Source organism: Hydra vulgaris, chromosome 02 (genome assembly GCF_038396675.1).
Source record: "Hydra vulgaris chromosome 02, alternate assembly HydraT2T_AEP".
NCBI classification, from domain to species: domain Eukaryota; kingdom Metazoa; phylum Cnidaria; class Hydrozoa; order Anthoathecata; family Hydridae; genus Hydra; species Hydra vulgaris.
The window spans coordinates 39,248,422-39,265,298 of record NC_088921.1 but is presented as its reverse complement, the minus strand read 5'-3'; the positions used below and the strand labels follow the sequence as shown (position 1 = coordinate 39,265,298).

The window sequence follows — 16,877 nt, the reverse complement described above, 5'->3', positions numbered from 1 at the left end:
CTGGAATTCAAAGTTCTTAAAATGATCAGCAAAATAACATTGATGCCTTGAAATTGGGTGAATTCATTATGTGTAAATATGATGCGTTTGATTGTATTGGTATGATCAATGAAATTGATAATATAGAGCAAGATGTTATGGTAACGCTCATGCACCCGCACGGTCCTTTTAATAAACTTTTCTGGCCATCTAGAGTAGATGAGTGTTGGGTGAAAACTACCAACATAACTTGTATAATTGATGCACCTGTAACAACAAATGGACATTTTTATACTTTGACCGTCGATGCATCTAAGCTAATCTTAACATTATCTTGACTTTCTTTTTTTTGTATTTTATTTTGTAAATAATGAAGTAAAACAGAACAAGTATAAAGCAATAACAATTTTTGAATACAATATTTTCAAAGTTATCTTAAATTTAAGACACATTTATGTGTTTTAAAAAAAAAAAATTTTTTTGAGAAAAAAAGTGGGGATGGTCCCAGGTGCCCCAGCCCCATGGACCATCTGGTCGTCTGACCTGAAACAATTTTAACACATGTTCATCAGGGCTACACAAATGCTGAAAGTTTCAGAGCTGCAGCTTATCTGAAAGATAGTGAAAAATCCATCTCAAGATTCTGCTCAAAAAAGTGGGGCACATGCCCCCAGCCCCCTCCCCTAGTTTCTTGGGCTCTTTTTTAATTCTTTCTCTCGTTTATTGACACTAAAAAAATACAGAAATTTTCATAGCTCTAGTTAGTCTGAAAGGTAGTGGAAAATGTATTGCAAGATTCCGCTACAAAAAAGTGGGGCCTGTGCCCCCTTATCCATATATGGAAATCCATATACTTGCAGATCAAAATTCTTATGTTTTCTGAAAGATCATAAAATTTAGAATAATGTGTAAAATATTTTTTTTTAATATCATCAAGGCCACGTGGGTTTCTTGAGCATCAAAATCAGGTATATAAAAAATTGCCTAAATTGATTTAAATTGATAATTACAGGTACTTAAAAATATTTTTTTATATTTTTGATTATTTCATTGAATTCTTCAACCTTGAAAATAGTCAGGTACAAATTTTTAAATCAAAATATCAAATATTTTTTAAGCTATGTGACTTGGAACCTTTAAACAAAGGTCTCAGTTCTGAGAGGACAAGAGGGGCCTGGCCAAGATCAGTTGAAAGTAAAATGATCATACTTCAGGATCCTCTTGGAGCTAGAAGCTAAAATTTTCAAGAATTTCTTGTTTTACTAAGTACTCTCAACTGTATAAAAATCAGCAAAATCTGAGACGTATGGTGACATTTTTGAAATTTTCTGGCTCAATTGACATGGAATTACCCGCTACTTAATTGTAGTTATAACCCTCTCTCAACTCTATAACTCCAAATCACGAAACTTGACGAACAAGGCCGCTGCCTAGAGAAACAAGTTAAGCGCGGTACTACCAGGGACGTGGTGGGGATCGAATACATACACAGTAAAATAACTAATTTAGGACCTCCTTCCCTCTTGTACGCACATGTATGCTTACAATGACCCTCCCCCTACACTTTTTTTTTTGTTGAATACAACATTTATAATTCGACATTTCTCAGTTACATAACATTATATTGATTTTTTAAACTCGTGAAATTCAATTCTTTTGTAAAAAAATAAATAAAGTTTAAGAACAGATAGAACATAAACTTCCTTGGAATGATTTAAAATGAAAATATGTATCAGAAATTTCATATTAAATATATTGAAGATCTCACAAAATATTTCCATGTTATATAAAACAAAACTTTTTCTTAATAAAACATCTGTAAAAAAATGTTATTTTTTGTAACTTTTAAAATCCAGTCAAAAATACTTATTCATATTTCATAATTTATAATAAAACATAATGAAATTTTGGTGGATAACTTTCCTGGTTATCTCTCTTTTATTTTATTTTGTTTCTTAAATTATTCAATTGAAATATTGTTAGTAAAGTTTTTTTTCTTTCTAAAATTTTGTATGTATTTACTGTTTTGTATGTGTTGTTTTGTGTCTTTGATTGTATGTCTATTTTGTGTATTCACTATTTATTAAATATGTTAATTTTTAAATAAAAACACCAATATATTTACCATTTCTAAAATTTTATAATAACATGTAGCTGACCCAGAGAAACGGCATAGTGGGCATGAAAGCCCATGATTCAGAATCACAAAAATCTAAACTAAAATATTTATCAAAATTTAACTATTTTATCTTGAAAAACACATTTTACTTTTTATTCTACAGCAGCAACAAGGTAAATCTTACATGTTACTAAGGCTTCTCATTTTTGTAAATCATAAAACCATGGTGAGCTTCTCATTTTTGTTGCATTTTTACAGCATTCAAACAACAAAAATTTTCTTAAGTGTAATAAATATTCTGCAACAGGTTTCCTTTAGAGAAAATTTCAATTTTATTCTTATTTTGAGCCTCTGCCATAACTGTTTAAAATGCTTCACTTGAAAGAGCAATTCCGCTTACTCAAGGTAAAGGTGGACCAACTTTTCAAATCACTTTAGATAAAAAAAGTGCTGAAAATTTTCTAAGTATTGTTTAATTTCAGGTTTACCATTATTAATCATATAATTAAAAACATAATTTTTAATGGTTGCAAAATTATTCAAACATGAATTAAGAAATATTTCCTCATACTTTTCTTTCTCAGGGCCCTCCAGTGCAAAACAAAAAAGGATCTCATACAAATTTAAACTAATACTAGATTTTTTAACTTTGAGAATGAGAAAGCTAGCCTCAAGTTTGAACCAAGTATCAGCTATTAAAATTACTGAACCAAACATTAATTCCAACTTTCATGCAATTGGAAAGTCTCTAGCTAATTTCTTCATTCAAACTGAGCAAGGATCGCAGAATAGTTACAAAATAGTGGTTTATTAAAAAAATTTTAATAAACCACTATTTTGACCTGATTAATGAAGTTATTTTATCAAGAAAAATATTTAGCACTAGCACTATCCTTTGATCAAAGTCAGAATTAATGGTGGAGGAGGGTTTCTGAAATTTTTATTAAGAGCTATTGAGGAAAAGCAATGTCAAGATGACAGCAGTTATCCTCCACTAAAGAAAAACTTGACAGTGAATACATCCAGAGACAGTGGTTGCAATCGCCAGCTAATTATTGCCAGAGCAAACGATTTGCTTGAAAGCTATTCAAATATCTAAAAATATCTTTTTTTGATCATTCCAAATCTCAATGATTTTGTCATCTCTTGTGACATGAAGTGAGCCAACATTTTATGTGAACTCATCATTACATCCCTGCATCAAGTAACCTTGCTAAATCAGGAAGACTTCATTCATTTGGGTCTCTTAAAGCATCCTATTAAGCTTTTGAAGCTGTTAAAAGTGAATTGAAGACAACAAAAGAATATGGAAATGTTGTTCATTGCCCTATACTTGAGCACCTGGTTTTGGAACTGACAATTTTTCAGGAAAAAACATGTTCAAAGATTTGTTTTTGGTCTAAAAGCGTCACAGCAAAACAGTTTGCTGTATTTTTCCATGCCAGAGACTTCATTCAAAGGAAAAAAGCATCATTGGGAGTCTACAGTGAACTAACAACAAAGGCTGTTCATCACCACTATTACCAAAAATGGTAAAGATACAAGAGACCCACAACACATCCAGAATATTGAAAACAACTGCAAATGTGTGTGGTCAACTTCAATAGCAAGCACATGTAATATCAGTTGCTCAACAGAAGACTAAAAATTTTTTCTCTCTCTAGAATTTGATATTATTTATTGTTAATATCTTGCTTTGTAGAATTTCTTTGTTTTAGAATAAAAAGTAAAATGTGATTTATTTTCCGAGAAAAAATAGTTAGATTTTAAAACTTACATTTTTGCGATCCTGACATCATGGGTTTTCATGCCTACCATGTTGCTTCTCTGTTTAAGCAACTGATTTTTGTTTTTTTCTGCTTTCATATATACAATAGGAAATATAAGTATATACTTATCAATAGGAAAATTTCATATATATCAATAGGAAATATAAGTATATACTTATCAATAGGAAAATTTTAAAATTACCATGAAACCTAGTGAAATTTCTTAGTTTTTCAACTGAACTCATAATAAAACAAATTTTAAAAAATTAATCCAGGGCACTTTTTTTAAGATCTTAGAAATGACTAAGATCTAAAATCTAAATGCAGTTTCAAAAATATTCTTCATATCAATTATTTTGTACATAACTATAACGCACATAGTTATCTTAAACGCTAAAGTAAATTTTGAGTTTTTAACCATATCATTTTTTCATATCACACATTTTGTGTGAATTTCGCGATTGAAAAAATTTCAGAAAAAAGATGTAAAAGTTGACAAACCTTTGAAAAAACAACAAAAAAGCGATTAATTCCTCTGGTGGTATTAGCTGCATTATAATTCATTTTATTAGTTTCTAGATATTGTCCTTTTTTTTTGGTAGTTTTTTGCCAGTTTTTTTTGGACTTTTTGATACACTGTGCCAATTATAAAGATGTGAAAGATTACTTTATATAACAATTCTTGGAATTTCAATATATATGTATTTACATAAAACCTGTACTGTAAAGATCATTTATTAAACTTACATTGATTTACCAATATTTATGACCTTTGAAATTTCCTTTAGCAAATCTCACTATAAGTTTATATTGCCGCCACCTCCTTGCTTATAAGTTTATATTGCTGTCACCTCATTGCTCATAAATTTATATTGCTATCACCTTGCTTATTTTATAACTGCTAACATTTTTTTTTTTGCTTTAATCAAAAGCCTCTTGACCATCTTAAATAAAACAAGATTCAATCTCAATAAATACAAATAATAAATACAGTTCCATTTTCATTTTCCTGCTACCAATTTGTAATCAGTAATTAAAAGATTTTTGTACATCACATTAGATGCAATGAAGATTCATTACTATGACAACAGGACTCTATACATGGACACGTTATTTATTACCACTAAGTTAAACCCATAATTATTTTTTTTTAAATACTATTTTTGTTGGCTTATTAAAATGTAATTTTTTGACATTTAACATAAAATGTGCTTGTAAACAATTTTATTTAATCAATTGAAAAGTAACACTTACCACTTATATTACTGTAAGCCATGTAAGCTGGTAACATAAATGTTACTTTTGGCCTTTGTATAGAACTATAATTGGTTGCAGGCAACATCATGTAGTCCTAAAAAATATAAACGAAGGATGATTTAATATACCTAAAAATACTATAAAAAACCTAGTCCTTAACATAAAAGTCTAATAAAAAGTTTATTTAGAACTTTTGCAATATATAAAAAGGAATTAAATTAAAAAAAAAAAAGATTTAAATAATCTTTTCATAGTAGATAAAAAATTGTTTTAGTTAAACTGCTTTTTTTCTTAAATAAAAAAATCAACATTTTCATTTTCATTGAATTAGGATTTTCCCACTTGAGGGATGGATTTTTCTGAAAAAACACAGTTTCTTTTAAGAATAAATTGCAGGTTCCAATTTTTATTTAAAATAAATAAATTTTAATTATGTTGTTAATGCTTTCACTTGTTATCACTTGTATAATAACGGAATAAAACTAATAAAAATGTAGTATACCAAACATATTGTGACCGATCGTTACAGAAGTATTATTAACATTACATTAGAGTATGTAAAAAGGAACTATAATTGTAACTTTATAAGTTATGTCACCAATTACGTCACTTATTACCATCACAACTTCAGATCAGATCATTTATTTACTAAATATTAGGATAAATAGCAGAAAACCATCTTTATTATTCAATTATTCTATAATACTATATTTTGACATTATAGCATAAAAGTGCCTCAATTTTTCTAAATATATCTGTGAAAAAGTAAAAAAAGTTCCAGAGAGAGAACATGATTTTCTCAAAGATGTTCGAGTAAAAAGTCCCTTACCATTGACACAGTGTTGTACTATTACAGGCACTGAAGGTCAAGCAATATCAATAAGCGCCTTTCAGAATTCAAGTTTTCATTCTCCATCTCCACATTCTGATGACTCTCTTATTTAAAATCTCATGATTATTGACTATTTAGACACAGAAAACGAAAACGAAACAGATAAGATGAAACTGAACAAATGAACAGATTACCATTACTATCATTATCACAAGCTTACGATAGAGTAGGTGTTTCAAGCATAGAGTGCTGCATTTATAGCGTGTGCAGTGCTTAAAGATATGAACATAATTTCAAAAGAAGACCTATTGATTCAAAGAAAATGAAAGAAAAACAGACTCAAAATGCAACATTTAGATAAAGAAAAATATTTAAATGTTAAAAGATTTGTATTTCGATGGAAGAACAGATACAACATTGATACTAACAAAGAGAAAATTATACGAAAAGCTACCAAAAAAGAACTTTTAGTTTTAGTACAGGAACTAGGGTCGAAATATCTGGGGCATGTAGTGACAGCATCAGGACACGGATACAGCAATCAAACAAGTATAAGCACATTTGTAACTCAAAACAACATTGATACATCCAAAATAGTTATCATGGGTTGTGATGAAACAGTTATCAAAACCAGGTTTCTAAATAGTGTTATGACTTTATTCGAATTAGAACTAAAAAGACATGTCCACTGGTTTATCTGTCAAATACATGCAAATTAACTGCTTTGATGCATCTAATTCAAAAACTCAATAGACCTACGTCAGTACCTAACAGATGGTCTAGATCAATCAGAAGATAAATTAGATTTTGTGATACCTTCCCAATAGTTAATTACATTCCTGTCAGAGTCACATTGCCAGGAATAGACAAAAAACCTCTTAGTTCTGACCAAAAATGTTTACTTGATATATGCATGGCAATATCTACAGGTTATTGCCTGTCTGGTTTGGCTAACAAAAATCCTAGAAACCATGTCAGGTGGGTGACCACTGCAAACAGAATATTGTGGTATTATGTGGGATGCAGCAAACCAACACAGACTGAAAGAAATCATGGAATTCGTTATTAAAGTTTATTGCCAAATGATGTTCTACATAGACATTTATGGCTAACCATTAATTTATCTAGGTATGGCAGTAGAGACATAAAAACTATCATCAATCCAGTGATACAAAGGAATGCTTTTTTGTGCATCAATACATATACATAAACATGGTTCTTGCTATGATATCAGATACTCTCCCACATGTGAGAAAATTGGAGTTACAACAAATAATGAAAGCAAGGTTTATGAAAGCAAAGTTCGAAAGATCTCCAAACCAGAAATTAATTTTAAAGCAAAAGATTACATTGACCTAAATGATTAAGAAAAATATGAACTCAATGAATCTCCAATTACTGCTCACATCTCAGAAATCTAATAGAGATGTTGACAAAATGTTTACGTTCCAGTTGTGCAGCATTTTGTATGCCATACTCAAGCAGTAGAGAGATGCATCAAACTAGTAACAGATGAAGTTTGCAGTTTGGTTAGTAGAGATGGCTTAATTTGTGCAAGACTTGCATCATGAAAAATAATACCTGTATTAAATACAAAAAGATGGTTTTAGACAGAGAAAAATGAATTAGATTATTTAACATTGTTATAGCTGAAGTCTAAACATAGAGAAACTTTTCCTCTCAATGAAAACTCTCAAAACAGTGTTTTTTCCTAAAAACCCAGGCTTCCATGAGCAACTGAAGACACTAAAATATATTTTTAAAAACTGTAAACATTTCAAACTGAGTCATTGTGTAAACATTTAAACTCTATTAAAAATCTAGTATATACGTAGAATTTGTTATTAATAATATTTTTTTTTTTAAAAAAAACTCGGCACAATTACTATTTATGTTATCATGCAACTTTTCTGCTTTATTATATTTTGATAATAGGGTCAAACTATTATATTTCAACCAATTTTAAGAAAACTTTGTGGGGCACCATCTCTTATTTTCCTAATTTTTACATATTGTTATGTGCATCATGTAGATAGGTTAAATTTGAAATTTCAGACTTCCAAGTACAACAGTTCAGAAATTATAGCCTTACAAACATGACACAGTGGCCCCCCTCAATTTACACATGGTCAAAACAGACTACTTTAGAGCTGTATAACTTTTTTCTCACTTTCAACAAGTGTCTCATTTTTTCTAGAACTATTTTCTGGATAGTTCTCTCTTTAAAAAAGTGTTTTTTAATAACTTGTGTTAAATTAGAAAAAAATTATGACCTCCTCAACTATGGAAAAAATCCTTAAATTGCTAAAATATGCCAAAATGAAACTAACTGTAGCATTACTCTATTCATCCACAAGTCTTTACAGATAAGTTTTCTGATTAGCTACTACTATCTGCAATAAATCGGCACCTTGTTGCAGTTTAGAACTCAAATATATCTAAAAGCAAAATGTCCACTTGCCTAAAAAGTCCAATTTTCAGCCATTTTGAGATGCTTGTAAATTTTTCTAACACTTTGTTTTGATCTAAGATTAACAGCATGTAAGAACATTAGACTTAACTATCTGAAAATGCAAACATTAAAAACTTGTCAAATCCACACCAAAAACGCCGGCATTTTTAAATTACACTATTTTTCAATCATCAAAGGTTGTATATGTTACTAGAAACCAGTGCCCCTCTAATCTGCCAACTGGCCTATGTAAAGGGTGCAACTAATTATAAGTCATTTTTTAATAAAAGGAAAGATATGGTTGGTTGTCCTCTCCTTGATCTGGTCTTTATAGTAGATAAGGGCACAAATAAAGGTCTCTAAATTAATTTAGATATTTAGGTACTTAATATCTAAATATCTGAATTAATTTCAAAATGAAACCATTATTTCTTTAAATTCTATTTTATTAGAGGTAATTGGTGGTGTTATGTGGTCTGGACCCCTTCCCCTAAGGTAAGGGGGAGGGGTTTTAACGTGGAACCAATCAAAGGGGGAAGTAGGGCAACCAACTTACAAAGATATAAGCATTCATTTTCTAGCATGAAACATACATAATTCATTTTCTAATGAATATAAAGTTAAGGCCATTAGATCTTTATTGCATTTTTTTATGCTTTTACCATGAGATTCAAATTTTGATAGTAACTATCAAAAATATGTGTGAGATTTTCCAGCAAATATACAATGTAATGGTCTTAAAAGGGAATTAACAAAAGTCAATTAAAGTACTTAAAGTTAGTTGAATTTGATTGGTGCCACCCCAAAACCCCTCCCCCTTACCTTATTGAGAAGGGGGGGGGGGTCCAGACCACATAACACCACCAATTACCTCTAATAAAATAGAATTTAAAGAAATAATGGTTTCATTTTGAAATTAATTCAGATATTTAGAGTGGACATTTTGCTTTTAGATATATTTGAGTTCTAAACTGCAACAAGGTGCCGATTTATTGCAGATAGTAGTAGCTAATCAGAAAACTTATCTGTAAAGACTTGTGGATGAATAGAGTAATGCTACAGTTAGTTTCATTTTGGCATATTTTAGCAATTTAAGGATTTTTTCCATAGTTGAGGAGGTCATAATTTTTTTCTAATTTAACACAAGTTATTAAAAAACACTTTTTTAAAGAGAGAACTATCCAGAAAATAGTTCTAGAAAAAATGAGACACTTGTTGAAAGTGAGAAAAAAGTTATACAGCTCTAAAGTAGTCTGTTTTGACCATGTGTAAATTGAGGGGGGCCACTGTGTCATGTTTGTAAGGCTATAATTTCTGAACTGTTGTACTTGGAAGTCTGAAATTTCAAATTTAACCTATCTACATGATGCACATAACAATATGTAAAAATTAGGAAAATAAGAGATGGTGCCCCACAAAGTTTTCTTAAAATTGGTTGAAATATAATGACTTGACCCAATAGCAACAAAAAAAAAAATGGATACATCTTGATACTATGCATTTCTAAAAAACATCTAAGTAATTCTACAATGTGAGCATTTTTTCAATAACTTTTAAATACGGTAATTATTATTCTAAATCAAAAATTACAGAATTGTACATTTCTTTATCATGTCTAAAAAAAAATAATTACTTTGTTTATCATTATGCAAAAGCTAAGAAGTTAAAAGTATCATTATCATAATTGTTAATTGTATAAAGCATATTATGATAATAATTAAGAGAGAGGTGCACAGAGAAGATCTCCGAAGGTATCTTGGAGTTTTCCTATTGGTGTCAACAAAAAAACGTCATTAATTTGACATTTTGATGCTCCATTTGTTTTATTAATACTTGGCAAGTTTAAAAACAAAACTATATGAAAGTGATAAAAAAACAACTGTATATGCAAATAATTTGTGTATTTGTATTAACAAAAACATTATTTCTACAAAATTTTTTAATAATGACTACTCAAATACAAAGTTTTAAATACTATTCACTGTTTCTATTATTTTGTTGATGCCTCCGTTTGAATCATGTCCATATATTGTATATTGCCTATATCAGTGTCATTTGGCTAGCTTTAGCTAGAAAAACTCATAATTTTTCATTCACATGTATAAAAAATTATTTACAAGTGATAAACTGCCTGGCCATGGAAAAATGAAAATATTGTTGACCATTCACATTCAAATTTCCATTCATAATGAATAATATTAAACAAAGGTTTCCTCTTGTTTTAACACAAAGCATCTTCTTTAATAATAAATTGCATCATTTTTCTTGATTAATGTATCATAGAAAATTTAGTTTAGTTTATAAACTGTTCTTAATTGAATTTGATAATATCATCATTTAAGCCAATGAGTATATAAAATATCAAGCTGTTTCATAAGTTGATTTTCCCAACTTATTCTCTGTGCACCCCTGGATATAGATAATTATACAGAAAATATTTTTTACCTTCAAAGTAAAAAGATAAAAAGTATCAGCTTTTCTAATGATAGTTTTCTGTATAGCATTTACGAGTCTGTTAAAAAAAAATTTTAATACTATAAAAAGTCAATAACAGATATAATATAGATACAAAAAAAGAATATATAAATATAATAAATAATAAAAGAATATACAAATATAATAAAAAACATAACTCAGTATATACTATACTAAAAATCTATGTAACTGCTAATAAATTTTGAAACTATGGAGCATACAACACACTACATAACATGTAACACCACATTCTATAAACTTACTCTTGGGAGGAGTTATTCATAACATATTCATCTCTTCTCTTTTTTTCTTTTTCTCTATAAGATAAATTACATGTGACAATGACAAACAATGCAATAACTTTTAAAAATTTACCAATTACTCTAATAAAGTTAAAAACCTCAGCAGCTTTAAATATGAAGATTGTGTCAATGGGGAGGTCTGATTGCAACTCATTCCTGTATTATTTATCAAGTTTTTACCTCTGGCTGCTACATTTGTAGACTAAAAATCAAACTTAAAAATTAAAAAATCAAAAATTTTAGTTAAAATACATACATATTACATATAATTCAATTTTGCACAATTTTTTTTTAAAGTAGAAACAATCATACATAACATGGATAACGTCTTGCATTCTTTATTTTATTTGATTTTTTGATTGTGGAACTGTGAACTAACTGTTCTAAAGACTCTGTAATTCTAAAACATACATTTTATTAAAAAGAGTGAGAACTTGCAGTTTTAATTACCATAAATGAAATTCTCACCTGTTTACATCTGTTTCATTAAAATGCTCGCCACAGTCAGCTTCAGTTTCATGTAAAGTTACTGACGGGTTTTTTTTTACAGTCTGATTTTTTTTTAGTAGCTTATTTGTAATTTCTTTTTTATTTACCATAGAAAACGAAAGTTGCGTTTTGAATTCCTCATCAACATTTTTTGCATTGTGAAATATATTTTCATTAAGCTGGATAATCTTTGAATTTCTAGCTTTCTCTTTTTCATCATAACTTTCAAGAGGGGGAAAGAAATTTAATGTGTTTGAGTTGTCAAATTGTAGTAATGTCCTACTTCGATGCATTGGTAACAATGATTGAACTGGCTGTCCAGGTAATACTTGGTTCACATTAAATAACCTAAACAATAAATAGTTATATTAAACAATTAATAATGACAAGAACTTTATGTTTAACAGATTATAGATAGCAGACTAAGAATATCAAACCAACTAAGAATACTGATATATTTACTGTTTACAAAATATTAAAAATACAAAACAATGCAAACTTTTGAATACTTTATAAACTTAAAAATAAATTTTATTTTTACAAGACATCTGCTTACCCAAGTGGATTAAAATAATAAAAAAGTAAAAGAGAGAGCATTGCAGACGATCGCTTTACTCCACTTTTCAACATTCCTCTATTACGAAGCAATTCATTCTAAACAATAAAATAAACAAATTAAAAAACAAATCATTTATCATATTTGACTCAAAAAAATTCTTCACATTTAAAATGTATACTTCATTTTCTAGTTCTTGAACCCTTTGTTTTAGAATACAGTTTTCTTCTTTTAATTGTTGGTTTACTTCAGTAATAGCAGAAACACGCGATTCAAGAGTTTTTATATGCTGAAAAATTTGTTTGAAATATATAATTATTTAATTCAACTGTGAAAGTTAAAATACACTTATAACAATGATCATTTTTTTATGAGCTTTTTATAAAATAAAAAAAAAATACAGTAAAGTACAAATTTGTAAATACACACAATTAAATAATTAAAATTTAATTAAAATAATCAAAACCAATTGTGTGCAAAAATAATAATAATAATAATAAAAAACTATTAGGTTATTTGAAAATTTTGTCTAACCCATATGAAAATATAATAAAATGAAACTTTTATTATAATCATAAAGTGTCCAGAAAAACAGCACTCAACATGTTGCTCTGAGCACTGCATGTCACTCAACATGTTGTGCAATGGCCTTGTTTAACAATCTTTGTTTTCTGGAGTTTAAAGTTTCAAATAAAATAAAAAAATTAACGAATAAAAAGTATAATAACAAAATATGTAGCCTCCTTGACTAGTAGTACACCCACCTCCTTTTCTGCAACTTATAGGAAATGAATTTAATCAAAAATAATAAAGTTAATAATGAAAAAATATTCTAAAATTTTCAAAAGTTGTTACAATGTTATAAAATTGATGCAATGATTAACTTGATACAATGCAGTGGGCCATGCAGTGGACAAAAGTAAAAAAAAATACATTCTCAAAAATTACATTATTATATACCATTTTATAGCTTAAACATTCAGCTTTTATAAAATGTATATATTTTTGTATAATTATCATGCTGTATGCTTTTAAGGATGCATGCTAGTTATACAAAAATATTAGACAATACTAGATTTTATTAAATTATGCAAAATATTTGAAAATTCAATAAAAAAAAATTTTTTTTATTAATTTTAAAATATATTGCATAATTTAATAAAATCCAGTATTGTCTTTCAAATGAGCTATTGTAATACTATTTTGCACTTAAGTTATGTCAAAAAAAAAAAGATTTCAGATGATGGCATATTTTTGAAGTACTTTTTACAGTTAAAATTGCACTTATATAATCAAATACTTTTACGGTCCAAGGTGGTCCAGTAATTTGACACTTGAAATAGATTGTTCAATATGCATGTTATCAATATAAATTTGGTTTATAACCCGTGGATGTCCGCCTGATCGATAATAATAATTTTTACAAGTTAACTGTTGTACCCGATTTTATGTGGCGAAAACATATGTATTTTATTTTAAATGGTTATGTAATAATTGGGTTTCAGCAAGTCTAGATACAAACTTATTTTAGTATTAATACATCTTAAAATATTTATTGATTTTGTCTAATTCATGTTTATATATATTTAAAACATGAAAAATATTGATATTTATTCATATATAATACAAGAAAACTTGAAGTTAGCTAATCCTTATATTTTGAATGCAGTTGTAAATGGCACAAACTTTACTGCAAAAATAACTTATCTAATTTCATAAAGCATCTTTGACAAAGATATACATGCAAATACTCTAAAACTCATTTTGAAGAGAATAACAAACAAAGGCTACAAAATGAACCAATATCAGTTCAATTTATAATTGATAATAAGCATATTCTTCTAACTGCCTCCATTGATAAAGATAACTCTGCTCTAATTCAACTGTAGTGTTTGGCAGACCCCAAGTGAATTATGATACTTCAAGTAATGAAACAAAAGAAAAAAGATTGGTGCCATTAGTTGCATCTTTTTCATCTTCTGAACTATTGTTTGCATGGGATTGTAGTTTGCGCCAAGATGGTAAAGAAAAAGAAGCTAAAGCTGTTTTACAATTACCAGTATACATGAGTTTTGGTATGAAAAATAATTTTAAACAAAATATTTTATATTATATACACAAAACGGTTTAAGCTTAAGGTTCTTTTTTATATGGACTATGTAGTAGTTTCATGAAATATAAAAAACCGCTCTAGAACTGCATAAAAATACCTAAAATTAGTAATTGGATATGCAATTAATTTTTTTAAATACATAAAATAATTTTCAATCAAAATGTCACATTAATTTTGGTCTTGTTTATAACTTTGATGTTTTAAGAAATTTAAAGTAGTATCTATATAAAATGAACTGATGCCAGGTATTTCAGGTATCACAATCAACCAGATAAAAAATCTTTAGTTCCACTACATTTGTAGTATAATACTGTATGTGGTAATTATGGGAATAATCTGATGAAGTTATTACTTTAGTCCAGTTTATCTTTATTATGGTTAATAAAATATGTGGATGCTAAGCAATTTAGGAATCCATAGCAACCCAAAATTAAAACTAATGTCACCATTGAAACCGCAATCCCCAAATTAGTAAACAGTGCAATAATAGTTCTTTTATCTTTTTTATATGAAGAGTTACTAGTTTTGTCCAGTAAAAGCGAATTCTGGCCCACTGTGCAATGAAGAACAATGGACTCAATATTTTTAAATTAACCACATTAATATATATATTTTTAAACTTTAATTTTTTTTAAACTATATTTTGTTTGAAAAATATTTAAAAATTATAATTTACAAAAATAATGAACTTTGTAAATAAAATAACATATTATTCCCAAAACCCTGAAAAAACTTACATAACCTAGTATTATGTATGCAACTAAAATCTAAATTTCTATTGAACTGTAACTAATTTAAATTGTAAAAACAATTAACTTCTGGCGAAAAATTTAATCAAAAAATCATTTATTTACAAAGCAAGCTGTGAAATAAAAACAACCTTTTCTTTTAATTTGAAATTGTATTATAATTCTAAATATAAAACAACTAAGTAAACTCTGTAACTTGAAACCCCTATGTAGCCCTTATTAAAATTCTGTTGCTCCCTTTTTAACAAAAAATAATTCAAAATTCAAAATTCAGAAAAAAAAGTATTAAACAAAAATAAAAAATTAAAACTTAAAATAATAAAAATTAAAACATTTAATAAACCATTAAAAACAAATTAAAAAATCAAGTTACATAAACAAATAAAAATGAAAATTAAAAGTGCATCCAATAAACAATTTACCTCTTTTTTTCGCTGACGTGATAAACATGCAGATTCTCGATTTTTTATCATTCTCATCTGTCTTTTAAAATCTTTAAACTAAAATTTTTATAATAACTGTTGTCAAAACAAAAATAAAAAAATAAAACAGAGGAAACTATGTGTTGTGTTCATTAAAATTATCAATCAAAAAACATATTGAGATCTATGTTTGGGTCAAATGGTCCTATGGTTTGTTTTAATAAAATAAATCATTACAATGCAAAATTAAAAAAAACAACAAGATTTTTTGCTTTGAACTACTTTGTTAACAGACAGCATAGCAAGACTTATTTTAGTTAAGACTTTGGTATTGACAAAATTTTATTATTTTAGTTTAAAAGCTAACCTGATTCTCAAATTGGTAACTATGTCAGCCAAGAACCAAGAGGCCGTATGTGCATTTTTTGTGTTACCTAGAAAATCGAGTTATAGATTTTAGTATGTAAAAACTTTCGGCCAGAAAGCCCTACTGATTATTTAAATATTTCCTAAAGTTCCATTATTTTTGAGACTAAATTTATTGTTCCACTGGTTGAAAAATATTTATTGATATTTATTGAAATAGAAAAAACGCAAAATGTAGACATGCAACACCTTGGCTCTAAGCTGATGACTAGTCAAATTCAATAAGTTTCAAATTTTATAATGAAAACTCAATAATAACTATAATCATTAGGGTGGGTTGAAAACAAAAAAAGTGTGAACTTCATCACAATACTCTGTACTTTTTTGCCATTCCATGTATGAAACCAAAAGCAGCTGTAAAAAATAAAAATGCTTTACAGGAAGTGCCCAATTTTTGGGCCCAAAAGTTCGCATGCAATTAACACGAGGCTACTAAAAATTTGCACAAAAAAGAATTGCTTATAATTGTCATTCAAAATATATTACTGTTTCACAACTGATCAAATAAGTAAGGAAAGTAATAACAGATCATCTTATAACTGAAAGTGTCCCATGATCAACAGTGTAGCAAATTTTAGTCCTAAGCGAGCAAAGAAGGTTTCAAAGTATTCTGGACTGAAATCTCGTAACTTAAGTTGAATTCTCTTTTTCAGGTGATTAAGATTTTTTGCTTTGAAATCATTGGAATAGACTCTCTGTTTTAGGTGAGCCCAAAATGTCTCAATGGGCCTTAATTGCGGTACATCTGGTGGATTATCATCCTTAGAAATATATTAAACTTCTTATAAGTTTCAATTGTTAGCTTTGCATAATGACAGCTTGCACCATCAGGCCAAAATATATATTTTAGATTTTTGTGATGCAAATTGATAAAGGGAACAAGTTTCTTTTCAATGCATTCTTGGAAATATATTTTTGCATCAATGGCATTATTCTT

The 16,877-nt window shown here is 28.1% G+C and overlaps 1 protein-coding gene across 1 annotated transcript in view; it reads right to left on the bottom strand.

Moving 5' to 3' along the window:
- The window catches only part of LOC100213150 (cyclic AMP-dependent transcription factor ATF-6 beta), a 44,792-nt gene that overhangs the window by 7,099 nt on the left and 20,816 nt on the right, over nucleotides 1–16,877 (bottom strand). The window contains exons 5-13 of the mRNA XM_065790835.1: nucleotides 15,515–15,592; nucleotides 12,412–12,519; nucleotides 12,231–12,328; nucleotides 11,654–12,022; nucleotides 11,498–11,585; nucleotides 11,284–11,387; nucleotides 11,147–11,200; nucleotides 10,854–10,920; nucleotides 5,122–5,218 (exon numbers count right to left, since the gene is read on the bottom strand). Of these exons, the coding sequence (XP_065646907.1) occupies nucleotides 5,122–5,218; nucleotides 10,854–10,920; nucleotides 11,147–11,200; nucleotides 11,284–11,387; nucleotides 11,498–11,585; nucleotides 11,654–12,022; nucleotides 12,231–12,328; nucleotides 12,412–12,519; nucleotides 15,515–15,592 (1,063 nt within the window). The remainder of the gene's footprint in view (nucleotides 1–5,121; nucleotides 5,219–10,853; nucleotides 10,921–11,146; nucleotides 11,201–11,283; nucleotides 11,388–11,497; nucleotides 11,586–11,653; nucleotides 12,023–12,230; nucleotides 12,329–12,411; nucleotides 12,520–15,514; nucleotides 15,593–16,877) is intronic.